The following is a 13,773-nucleotide window of genomic DNA, read 5'->3' on the forward strand; positions in this document are numbered from 1 at the left end:
CAGATCAAACATATCCACTACCACTATAGATTCCAATAATGAATGCCTCTACTTTCCCAGTGAGGAGCTGAGATGGATGTCCTTGCAATCAAAAGTGTTTTGGTGTTAAGTACAAGTGAAATAGTGTGCTGCTTGCACAATATATTATAATGACTTTCAGCTACTCTCCATGTCAGTATGCGATAAGAGATAACAGGAGCAAATCGCAACTGACATTGCTTATTGTCAATAAAAAATATATATTGTCGTCAATAAAATCAATCAATAAAAAATATATATTGGCGTTTACAAGGATATTTGGGTGTAATGGATAAGCCATGTCTAAAATGACTTAACCCCAGACCACCATCCTCTTTTCTCCTCTAAAAGAGTCCAGTTTGAGTCATTTACACTTCCTGACAAATTTACACAAGGCTTACTCCAGCAGTCAAGTGGGGGAGATAGATTGACAAAATTTATCCTTGGCAAGACATTCATTTTGATCATAGAAATTAGAGCTTGGATAGAAGTGAGAAGACTAATCCATTTATCCAAAAATCCATCACTACTTCACTCAGAGCTTCTGTATAATCATATTTTACAATGTGATTTAACAAAAACGAAAAATTTGATTCCTAAATATTTAAAAAGCTTTACGATGGCAACATTAACAAGAGTAGTTAACTCCTTAGTGGGATGGGAAGATCAGCTGGACCGATTCATTTTTATTCCTGGTCAACACATAAATCCTTCACAGATGGGCAAAAGATGAAATGTAAACAGTGGAGGATTTTCCAAAAATCACATTTCTGCCTTCTCTTGTATTTAAATTCAACTCCAGGAATCAGTGAGCCACGTCACAGCCAGCACAGTGAACAACCACAAATTTAACCCAGAATTCTCAGTCATACCATACACTAAAGCCATGTCACTTGACCTGTCACATGACCCTTCTTCTCAACTGTTTGGTAGAGCACATTTTGAGTCACTACATCTTATTGAAGAATGTGTTGAACTTAACCCAGCCTGATTGAACCGTTTCTACAACTCGATTTAGGTATGTTATGCTTAAAAAATTCACTAAATGTTGCTTTGTCATGAAATAGTGTGAAAAAACCTTTTCAGTTGGCCTCTTTACAGGACGTTAGCAACAAGAAAGTCACTCCAGACATCTGCCTCTGCGTTTTATTTGACTTTTTCCTAAAAGTTTTTGGTATCTGGTAAATGTATTTATACTTTCACCATGAAGTGAACCTATACTAAAAAAAAAAGGCCATATATTAGGCCTAAAAGTCACCTATACAAAAAAACAACAACAACAACAAAAAAAAACCTGTGAGGTCTGTTAAAAAAATTCAACATTGATTGTTGTTATTTCCCTAAGGAAATAAAAAAATGCAAAGGAAACAATTTTCCATGGATTTTTTCTTAGTGAGGATGTTAAAGTTAAAACAACTTTTAAGTTTCAAAATAAATGGTAAATGTAACTCTACGTGTTCAACGAAAATGCTGAATATACATCTAAATGTGAAACTATAAATCTAATTGTTAAATGTAGCAGTTAAACATATTGTTCACATGCTAACTGTCCCCTCCATCTCCGAGCTGTGTCAGTGGGAAACTATTACCATTTAACATTTACATTTAGAGTTAACATGAGGTTTATAGTTAACATTCAGATTTAACACTTAGATTTATATTTTAAATTTACACATGAATCAAATGTATCAATGGCCTTGCATGTTCAAACTGTAAGAGAAAAGAGTATTCGACGTTTTACATTTGCCGCTCTATACACTTGTGAGAATTTCTCCCCTTGTTACTATGAGCTACAGGCAAGAAACAAAAAACATCCGATAAATTGACCTGATATTAATCTGGCTATTTCTCATGATAAGCATCGTTTTAAAGATTTATGATTCTCATTATTGTTTAGCAACAGTCCCCAAAGAAAATAACGACCCTTAAATTTAGAGGCTAAACTACCATATTTGAGATTTAAAGCTATAATATGAAAGAGATTTAAAGTATTAATAATTGGGAGAGCATAGGAGAGACGGAAGAGATGTAAAAATTCAACAACTTCAAACTTCACACAACCCTTAAAAACCTTTATAAAAGAATACCAAAACCCCAGTGTGTGTGTGTGTGTGTGTGTTTATACTTGTTGTTTCTGTCTGGTCCTCTTAGCGTGCTCTCTCTCCTGCTCCTCTTTCTGTCGTTCCTTCTCCTCCTCCTGCCAGCGTGATGCTATAGCCGCCTCCATCTGTGCCACCTCTTCCTGCTGCTCATGCCACTGCTGCAGCTACACACACACACACATACACACACACACACACAGACACACACACAATATCCATATTAAATTACTGACTGTAGAGTATCATTGTCTTTTCCAAATGACGCTGGTACGACGGATCTACCTTCTTGGTGCATCTTTGGGGTATACAGTTTGAGACTACAGTTCTTTATTCACACAGAATGTGTGTCAGTTTTGTGCTACAGTAGCTCTTCTGTGGGTTCGGACCAGACGAGCTAGCCTTTGCTCCCCATGCACATCAGTGAGGCTTGGGCGCCCATGACCCTGTCACTGGTTCACCAGTTGGCCTTCCTTGGACCACTTTTGGTATGTACTAACCACTGAATACTGAGAACACCCTACAAGACCTGCTGTTTTGGAGATGCACTGACCCAGTCGTCTAGCCATCACAATTTGGCCCTTGTCAAAGTCGCTCAGATTCTTATGCTTGCCCATTTTTCCTGCTTCCAACACAACTGTCCACTTGCTGCCTAATATATCCCACCCTTTGACAGGTGCTATTGTAACGAGATAATCAACGTTGTTCACGTCACCTGTCAGTGGTTTTAATGTTATGGCTGATAAACACTCTCCACTTTTATACACAATAAATGAATGGCAGGTGGGTTTAGCAGCTGTCTTCTGGTAATGCAAGAAGCACTGAAGCGGTGAGTTTCAAACTTGCAAACTGATATTCATCAGCAGAGTTTAGTAAATACACCCCCCACCCCACCACCACCACCACCACACACCACACACACACACACACATTAACACCTCTGTAGCTGAAGCATCCTCGTCCCTGGGGTTCTGCAGAGGCAATCAACACCTCTTTAAACAGGCCAGGGGCTTCACAGTTACGGAACGGGTCAGTGGCAACGTTCACACGTGTTAACTCACATTACGCATTTCAATTAACTGTGTCTCTGTGTTTAAATGGACTGCACGGTAAGGCAGGAATTTCAAGTGTTTTTATTACACATCCTGCTTGGGAAGTACAAAGACAGATTCACACTCCAGTGTGATTAACCACGCTTCTTTTAGAAAGTGAAATATTTCCATTTTCCTAAGTGATTGGCACAATAAAATGATTATCAGGTGCTAACGTGACTAACACATTGCACGAACAATGAGCGACTTCTGGCATTATAACTGATAGATAAATGTTTCCACATTTAATTTGAACACATTTCTTGAAGTTAAACCAAATGAACATTTTGACTGGCAGTGTATATATTATTCGATTCAATACAATTCAATTCAATTTTATTTGTATAGCGCTTTTTACAATGGACATTGTCTCAAAGCAGCTTTACAGAAACATATAAACACAGGATAGAGATTTTAAGTGTGTGGATTAATCCCTATTGAGCGAGCCGGTGGTGACGGTGGCGAGGAAAAACTCCCTAAGATGATATGAGGAAGAAACCTTGAGAGGAACCAGACTCAGAAGGGAACCCGTCCTCATCTGGGTCACAAAGGATAGTGTGAAAGTAAAAGAAAGTTCATTATGGTTTGTACATGAAGTCTTTGTTGAACTAGTCCACTGTTCACCAAAGGAGACCTGAGTGCAAAACTATTATCAGTCTTTAATAGCCGATGAAGTCATTCTATACAGAAAATATCACTTAGCTGCAATACCAGTCCTCCTTCTCTGCACTGAATCACTGTCTGTAAACAAAACATAAACCTGCTTTTAAAATTGCTGATTTTAAAGTGCCATGCTTTCCTACAGCAATTATCACTGTAAATGGGTTTGTTTGCAAGTGCAGTGGGGTTCAACAGTCTGACTATTTTCATTATATGTTATTTTACTGTCAACAACTTGAGTGCAAATTAGAATCTATTTACATTAATTTCTTAATATTGGGTACGTCCCCTTTCTGCTTTAATGACAGCGTGCACTCGAGCTGGCATGGACGCCACAAGATTGTGCAAAACCTTATCATCCATTTTAGATCAAGATCCATCAGCATGTTGTCTGACTGAACACATGCTTCAATAGAAGAGCTTAGACATGAGGAAAATCTGACTTTCTGTACAAAGCAGTTAACATGGTCAATATCATACATTTGTTTACATTGAAATAGGGATCTAGAAATAGTGCAGAATCTAGAACAATAAATATTCAACGTATTAAACATTTACTTTCTTTGTTTTCAATATTTCAAAATGATGCAACATTATGTTTATTTCCAATTTTCCATGAAGAAGAAAATCCTAGATTTTCAATGTGGTCTAAGACTTTTGGACCCCACTGTATGCATCCATGTGAATGTTTTACTTAATTGCTTTAAAATATATGAGAGAAAATGACTAGATTGTGCATGTATAAATTTGTGCACTGTAAAACCGGATAGTTCATTTAACTCAAAAAAATTGAGGAAACTAATTACTTTTTAATTATTTTTTAAGTTGATAAATCAATTTCTTTAAGCCAAATACACTTAAATATAACAAAAATTTAACTCAAACTTGATATATTTAAGTGTATTTGGCTTAAAGAAATTGATTTATCAACTTAAAAAATTTTGAGGTAATTAGTTTCCTCAAATTTTTTGAGTTAAATTAACTTATCCGGTTTTACAGTGTGGTATGTAAAAGATTTATTTGACAAAAGGTGTATTATTAAAAAAAAAAAAAAAGCTGTTGTAGCCTGAGCTATCTTAGGAGTGTATAAGCAACTAAACTGAACGATATATTATAGATGAGTCAATGGGGTTTTATTTACATTTTCAAATAATAATTAAGAAAAATCTAATGTTGCTCTGTACAGAACATCAAGACCCAGTTTTTATCTGGCAATTCTGTGATTTATAAAACAATGAAGTTTTACCCTTCATACGTGTGAAAGTAAATACGACTTTTCAACTTTACATGTTTATACTTTTATGCAATATTTTTGCAAAAGTTTTGTACATGTAAATAAATTCTGTATAGCAAAGATGCCTTCAAAAAGAATTAAAACAAATGTTTTTAATTGTAAAAAAAACAAACAAACAACAACAACAAAAAAAACTATAATAAAGTCCAGTAAACAGTGACAAATTAAACAAAGTCAATATTTGTGACAATGTGACAATCCCTTATCCTTTAGCTGGTAAATTTTACTGATATGTAAAATGTTTTTCTTCTGACTACATAACGTAGAAATCCTAAAATAAACATCTGAGACAAAATTTGTATTTAAAAAAAAAAAAAATTGGGTGCAGACTTTTGTACAGTACTGTATATGTAGTGGCTTAGAAGTCAGATAGAACCATATAATTCCAAGGTTGTGGAATCCTTAAGGCTTTCTTTGCTTCTCATTTTTGTTTAGAACGCTAATAAAAGGGTTTACCTATAAGAAAGAGTTTCCCTTTAGAAAACTACAAACTCTTAACTATACAAAGAACTCTTGATGAGACACGAAGGATCACAAAGCTTCTTTCTCAATTAAGAAGCCAGAAACCAGAAGCCAAAATTGCCCAAGCTCTGCCTGCTAGGAAGTGAATCTTCACTCCAGTCTCAGCTGTCTAATCGACTGAAACAGATATTTGGCTCCGTTCAAACTGCCCTCAATTCTAATGTTTCCTAGTTGCTGTCTTTGAAAAGCATTCCCATATGATGGGTGATGCTGCCACCACCATGTTTCACTGTGTGGATATTATTCTCAGGCTGATAAGCAATGTCGGTTTTCACCACACAGTTTGTTGTCTACAGCATGCCTTTCAGCAAACATTTCTTTTTCTTTCTTTCAGCAATGTCTTTTTTTTTTTCACCACTGTTGTCCCACAATTTATCACACCTCTCCTCTAGATCGCTACAGAATTGTAAATGTGCCATATCTATTCTGTTTACTTAATGAATAATTGAATGGTGCCAGATCGTGAAAGATGGAGAGCCAACAAAAGACTGTAAAGATTGCGAATCTGTTTTTAGAGGATTTAAACCTAACGTAAATGAATCACATGAAAATGTATCACTTGAATATGAATCACATGAAAATGAATCACATGTAAAGGAATCATACGAAAATGAATCACATGAAAATGTATCACTTGAATATGAATCTCATGAATATGAATCTCATATAAAATGAATCACATGTAAATGAATCATACGTAAATGAATCACATGTAAATGAATCACATGTAAATGAACCATATGAAAATTAATAAATAAATTAAAGACAAAAGACTGTAAAGATTGTTAGGATACATGGTGGGAAAGTAAAGTCTCCAATGTGTCTACTGTATTCTTCTGGCTGAAACAGTGATTATGTTTATACAACTACACAAATTATTCAAATGAAGACAGTTATCAGGAAAAAAAAACCCCAGCTTTACTTGTTTTGCAGGAAAAGCAATATTATGATAATATTGTAAATTGCAGTAAAAAGTGTGTGTGTGTGTGGGAGGGAAGTTAGGATAATATGAAAATGTAACTTTGCACATGCCTAATCAGTATATAAGTAAACTCTCTGGCTCTATCACTGATCTAGAAATCATTATGCAGGCATGTCACCCATGCCAGTGTGTGTATGCTTTTATGTGACAGTTCCTTAATGACAGAGCGAGGAAGCAGACTGAGCAATCCGTTCAGTGGCTCTGACGAGAGACATTAACACCTCTGACTTCACACTTCCACAGAGGAAAAGCTTGATGTGTTCTCAGCAACAGATTGTCATCAAACACACATTTGTGAAGCGGTTGCGTGGGTGCCACGGCGCACAGAGTGATAGTCGGTGTGAGAGACAGAAAGCAAACCTCACTTCAGTTCCATCTGATGAGAAGAAAAATTACACACGAACACTACAGTCTAAACACAACCCAGCTATGTATGTTAACAAAGAGCATTTCATCAGATCAGTACTCATTTTGCTGCAGTGATTCTTCATGTACTTGCTGTTTTACAGATGTGTGTTTTTTTTTGTTTTTGTATAACAGAAAAGCTAAAGCAGAAAAGTCATAGCTGAAAGGGAGGAAAAAGTACGGAGAGGGTAACTGGCCCAATAATTGCACCATCAATCACAATCCTCTCTGGCCCAGATAAGACAATACTGCCAGATGATAGGAACCAGAATAATGTTCCACTAACACACACACACACACACACTCTCTCTCTTTTTAAATACTTGAGAAGGAAAACTATGTTAATTCTGCTCATTATAATTATGTGCTGCTATGAAGGCATATTTATTGGCCCACTGTAGCATTTGCTCACTAGCAGTTTCAGGTTCAGACTGAGGTTGATATACATTATATGGCCTATGTGGACACCTGACCATCACATCCACATGTGATTCTTCCTCTACACTACTGCCACAAAGTTGGAAGCACACAATTGTATAAGATGTTGTTGTGTGCTGTAGCATTACAATTTCCCATCACTGGAATGAAGAGGCCCCAAGCTGTTCCAGCATGACAATGTCCTTGTGCACAAAGCGAGCTCCATAAAGATATACGTCTCATACTCATCCAGGCCACCCCATACACCCGCAACGATGTTTTTAAACCACTGGCAACCCTAAATTAAATTTTTATACACAGTATGGTCATCCCATAAAAACATAAACAAGTAACCTAGTGGTAGTGAAGCAGTCCTAATTTATATCCATTTACATGGTCTGCACTTATATAGCACTTTTTTAACCTTAGCAGTTCCAAAGCGTTTCTCATTCACCCATTCAGATACACACACTCACACACCAACGGTAGCAGAGCTGCCATGCAAGGCGCTAACTTGCCATCAGGAGCAACTTGGGGGTCAGTGTCTTGCCCAAGGACACTTCAGCATGTGGAGTCACGTGGGCCGGGAATCGAACCACCAACCCTACGATCAGTGGACAACCCACTCTACCACCTGAGCCACAGCCACCACATGGTTATGCCAAGCGTTTAACAAACACCAGAAGTGCAAAGCTGCCAGTAACTCTCTACATTTCACTCACAAAAGTACATTAAATGCAGAAGAGATGTAAACAAAAGACACTTTTTTTGTTACCATTTTTCATGTACCTGTCACTTCTTTACCAGGTCTACTGCTATAAACACCGATCGGTTACACCGATAACCGATTATTCAGAGTGATATCAGCCGATGCCGATATCTATACCGATAGTTTGGTGGTTCTGCCTTTTATACCTTCTATTAAATTAATAATAATTAATTCCACAATATTGAATGCCAAATTCAGAACGGATCTCTTGAGTATAATATAATATATAATAACATGAATGAACCATAATCATAAATGCATAATATAAAATAATAAAGAATTAATTAATTAAAACAGCAGGGCAGTGGGCCGAATCAGTCATCAGGCCACTGGGAATTCTCCGGGTGCTACTTATGGCCAGTCCAGCCCTGATCTTAATCCTAATCTCAGCTGTTTAATTGACTAAAATAGGTATTTGGCTCCATTCATGACTCCTAATCCTGCTATTCCCTAGTTGCCATTAAATGATACTGCCACCACCATGCTTCACTGCATAGACCTTAGGGTGATAAGCAATGTTTGTTTTCACCACACAGAACCATGTTTGTTGTCTGCAACATGCTTTTCATCAAAGATTTTTTCTTTTTTTAGTAATGTCTTTCTTCTCACCATTGTTCCATAAAAAGTTGTCCCACAGTTTCTTGCATCTCTTCTCTGGCTCTCTAGAGAGTTGTGGATCAATTTTTAATAAATAATTTAATGGTGGCTTTTGGTGGGAAATTAAACATTTAGTATGTTTTTTCACAATCGAACACCACCTGCTGGGGGGACACAATGGCTACGGGGTTGGGGGTTTGAATCCTGCCTCCACCCTGTGTGCGTAGAGTTCTCATGTTCTCCCTGTGCTTCTCAGGTTTCCTCCGGGTACTCGGGTTTCCTGCACCAATCCAAAGACATGCGTTATAGGTTGGCATTGCCAAATTGTCCATAATGTGTGAATGTCTGTGAGATTGTGTCCTGTGATGGATTGGCACAGTGTCCAAGGTGTTACCCACCTTGTACCCCAGGTGTCCTGGGATAGGCTCCAGACTACCCTGTGTAGGATAAGCGGTATGGAAAATGGATGGATGGATGCATGGACTACCTGGTGCTTCAGAGAAACAAAGGGTTTGATGTACAAATACAGTAACTGATTAATTTGCCTTTAATACTGTGAATCATAATTCACAAGTTATTGTAATGATTCAGCGGTGGATGCAAAATAATAAAACAAAATAAACAAAGACAGGACAAGAATCAGAAGATTAGCACAAAACTAGAACTGAGAGCAAGACAAGGATACAGAAAGGAGAACTCAACAGCAACACAGACTTGCGATAACAAATGCTAAGCATCTAAACACAAAACCTATAAAGGGGAACTAATCATGGAGAACACACAAATGAGGAAGAAATTCAAAAATATGTGGACGTGACGGTTATGGTCTGACCCGGTTCGTGTCGTGTCTATAAGATCCTACCACATAGCATGGAGAGGTTCAGTGTAATCACCTCACAATCTTACTAATGGAGTGCCTCAGGGTTCAGTTCTTGGTCAACACTTATTTTCCCTTAACACTTAATCACTGGGTTCTGCTATCAGGTGTCATGGCTTCTCTTATCACTGCTACAGTGATAACACACCACTATATTTCTGCTTTCCCCCAGGGAAGGGTTACAAAGCTATTTCAAAGGTTCTGGGACTCCAAAGAACCACAGTGAGAGCCATTGTCTCCAAATGGAAAAACTTCGCACAGTAGTGAACCTTTCCAGAAGTGTCTGACCTTCCAAAATTCCTCCAAGAGAACAGCAACCACTCATCCAAGAAGTCACAAAAGAGCCAAGGACAACATCAAAGGAATTACAGGTCTCTCTTGTATCAATAAAGGTCACTGTTCAAGACTCCACTATCAGAAAGACACTGGGCAAAAATGGCATCCATGGAAGAGTGGCTAGGTGAAAACCACTGATAACCCAGAAGCTCATCTAAATTTTGCCAAAATTTTGCCCTTGATGATCCTCAAACCTTTTGGGAGAATGTTCTGTGAGTCGAAATTGGAACTGTTTGGATGACGGTGGTCCCGTTACATCTGGTGAAAACCAAACAGAGAACTCCACAAAAAGAACATCATACCTACGGTCAAGCATGGTGGTGGAGGTGTGATGGTGCTGGTGATGGTGTGAGGATGCTTTGGTGCTTCAGGGCCTGGGCAACTTGCAATAATTGAGGGAAACATGAATTCTGCTCTCTACCAGAAAATCCTTAAGGAGAATGTCTGGTCTTCAGTCCGTAAAATTGAAACTCAAGCGCAACTGGATTATGCAGCAAAACAATGATCCAAAGCATAGGAGTAAATATTAGTCCATAAATAAGTGAAAGAATGATCTCCTGTTGTCAGAAGCGCTTGGTTGCAGTTATTGACGCTAAAGGTGGGCCATATCTAAGGGGGCAATTAATTTTTCACATTGGTGATAGGTGTTGGATAACGTTTGTTACTTCAATAAAAAATAAATGAATAAAAAAAATTACTGTGTGTTTACTCAGGTTGCCTTTGTTTTATGTTGTATTTTGTTTGAAGACCTATTTCTTATGACATATGCAGTCATGTTAAAAAATAAGTACACCCCATGGAAACTGTTTGCTTTTTTGACAACCCTTGGCCTCAGAAGCTAGTATTGCCCCCTTTAGCAGAAATAACTTCTTGTAGGCATTTTGCATAATTGTCCACCAGGCTTGCTGATATTTTTGACCACTTTTCATACAATATTCTTTCAGTTGCATGATGTTTGAGGGTTTTCTTGCATGTACTGGCCATTTCAAATCCCCCCCCCACAACATTTCAATGGGATTCAAATCCGGGCTTTGACTAGACCATTCCATAAACCTCCATTTCTTCTTTTTGAGCCATTCCTTGGTGAAATTGCTAGTGTGCTTAGGATCTTTATCCTGTTGAAAGGTCCACTTTCGGTTCAACTTCAACTTTCGGACAGATGACGTCATATTATCTTCAACCACTCTCTGATATGATGCAGAATTCATAGTTGAATCAATGAATGCAAGCTGTCCAGTCCCTGAGCAAGCGAAGCAACCCCAAACCATTACATGTCCACCACCGTGCTTCACAGATGGTATGAGTTGCAGCTCCTGAAAATCTGTCTTCGGTCTGCGCCAAACATGTCTGCTTTTACTGTGGCCAAACAACTCCATCTTCGATTTGTTTGTCTAGAGCGCATTGTTCCAAAAGGCCTGGTCTTTGCCTATATGCTCATTGGCAAACTGTAGTCTTGCTCTAGTGTTCTTTTTAGACAGCAAAGGCTTTTTTCCTGGCACGCCTCCCATGCAGGTCAAATTTGTGCAATCTCTTTCTGATTGCAGATGTAGGCACTTTGACACCAACAGCTGCATGACTTACTAGCAAATCCTGTGATGAAATTTTGGGGTTCTTGGAGACTTCTTTTTTGCATCAGATGGACTCATCTTAGGGTGAATTTGCCGGGACGACCAGTCCTGGACAAATCGGCAGTCGTTTGAAATCTGCCCCATTTGTAGATGATTTTCCTTACAGTGGAATGATGCATTTCAAAGCATTTCGAGATCTTTTTAAATCCCTTGCTAGACTCATAGACATCCACAACCTTTTATCTGAAGGCCTTACAGAACTCTTTAGATCTTGGCATGATGACACCACACACATCAATAGCAAAGGGAACTGTCTTATAAATAAGACAGTTTCAAACTTGACATTAATTTGAAATCATAAAGGTTTTAGTATAAAATTGTGCCTGTTAATTGTGCTTCAAGTTGCAACCTGCTTGTACTGCACGTTGCTTTGTGTTCACTAAAGCAGTTTTCTAGAATTAACCTGTTATTCGTATTAATTATGTGGTTTAATAAAATATTTTTTAAATGAGAAACCGAATAGCAGGAATTGAAATACCACACCGTGGGCTGGAAGTTCTGCTGCTCTCTGTATTGTTCTTCAGTGTGGCTTTAAAACCACATGAATACTTTACTACTAATGAAATCTGTACAAAATTTGTACATGCAGGAACAGTCTCAGCAGCAGCACTTTTTTTTTCACACTCTGCTGCACGCGCACACACACACACACACACACACACACACACACACCTACTTCAGCTCCTTTTGGATCTATAATAGCTTTCCTTTGAGTCTAAAGAGTGAGAAACCAAAAAGAGACTTTAAAAACGCAAAACTTTGTTCCACTTGGGAGCAGATACAAAACTGTTAAAAAAAAAAAAAAGCTCAAAACAACTGTGAGGGACAGAGAACACGAGAAAGAGAGAGAGAGAGAGAGAGAGAGAAAGAGAGAGAGAAGAAAGAGTGTTTCTGGGTCTAGAGGGACCTTGAGTGACACTGCAGAACACATTCTTTTTCATCACTATTATTTGTGTCTCAGATGCCTACAAGTGCCAGTGACAGGAGGAGAGGTACTCGGTTTCAAAAGCAAACACCTCCAAACAGACAGATTAACTTGCCCAGCAGTTGTCTTCTTTTTACACTCTCTGGTGGCCCCAGTCATGTTTGATAAACTCCGCTCATATCTGTGGGGTTTATCCTTTGGAAGCCCATCCACATTTCTCAGTACCAAGAATGTGAAAAGCAAACTTGGCCCTGCTCATCAGTGAGCCGTACTCATAGATTGCACAGTGATTCGACGAGGCGAGGATGTCAAAACGATCACTAGGGACAATCCTCAAGACTCACCTTTCCTTTGCTGTAATAGATAATGTAACCTGGATATTGCAGAGCTAACTTGCCATCGGGAGCAACTTGGGGTTCAGTGTCTTGCCCAAGGAGTCATGTGGGCCGGGAATCGAATCGCCAACCCTACGATTATTGGACAACCCTCTCTACCACCTGAGCCACAGCCGCCCTGTCACGTGACATACAATGCGCTGCATTCTGCCTTTTTTTATTCAGACAGCTCTTCCGCAACAGTCCCGTTGCCTTATGGGATAGCACAGCATCCATTGGTTCCCTACTGCAGAATCTCAGTGGAAGCAGTAGGTCGTTTCTCGCTACTGTTTTATTAATACTGAGAATTCGGACTTACTACTCCTTTGGCGTACTACTTTTCGCCTATTGTATAGTAATAGGAATATTCGGACGCAACCTATGATGCTGATACTGAACATCCTTTCAACAGACACAGTACTGTTTGACTTCCTGCCAAGGTTTCTTCCTCGTGCCATCTCAGGGAGGTTTTTTTTCTTGCCACTGTCACCTCTAGCTTGCTCATTATGGATCTAAATTTGCTGCCAAATTTATGTAAAGCTACTTTGTGACCATTTCTATTGTTAAAGTGTACCGATTATGGTTTTTCAAATATTACCTTTCATGTAGAGTGTTATAGAGCTGTTTGTGAATGTAAAAAATCTGCAAAAGTCTTTCAAAAATCAAAGCGCATGACAAACGGAGTTATCGACTCCCAAAAGAAGGAATCGATTCTGAACAGCTGAAACGAGTCGTTAGTGATTCCAGACTTTACTTCCTGTACAAACCCACGTAGGTTT

The 13,773-nt window shown here is 38.5% G+C and overlaps 1 protein-coding gene across 6 annotated transcripts in view; it reads right to left on the reverse strand.

The window, feature by feature from the left end:
• The window catches only part of LOC128609093 (coiled-coil domain-containing protein 148-like), a 99,727-nt gene that overhangs the window by 14,054 nt on the left and 71,900 nt on the right, over positions 1-13,773 (reverse strand). For all 6 annotated transcript variants that reach the window (XR_008386186.1, XR_008386188.1, XR_008386187.1 and 3 more), the window contains exon 11: positions 2,144-2,284. Coding sequence is in view for 1 of the 6 variants with exons in the window: in XM_053627469.1 (XP_053483444.1) it covers positions 2,144-2,284 (141 nt within the window). In the remaining 5 variants the exon portion in view is untranslated. The remainder of the gene's footprint in view (positions 1-2,143; positions 2,285-13,773) is intronic.

The sequence above is a fragment of the Ictalurus furcatus genome, chromosome 6 (genome assembly GCF_023375685.1).
Source record: "Ictalurus furcatus strain D&B chromosome 6, Billie_1.0, whole genome shotgun sequence".
NCBI lineage: Eukaryota > Metazoa > Chordata > Actinopteri > Siluriformes > Ictaluridae > Ictalurus > Ictalurus furcatus.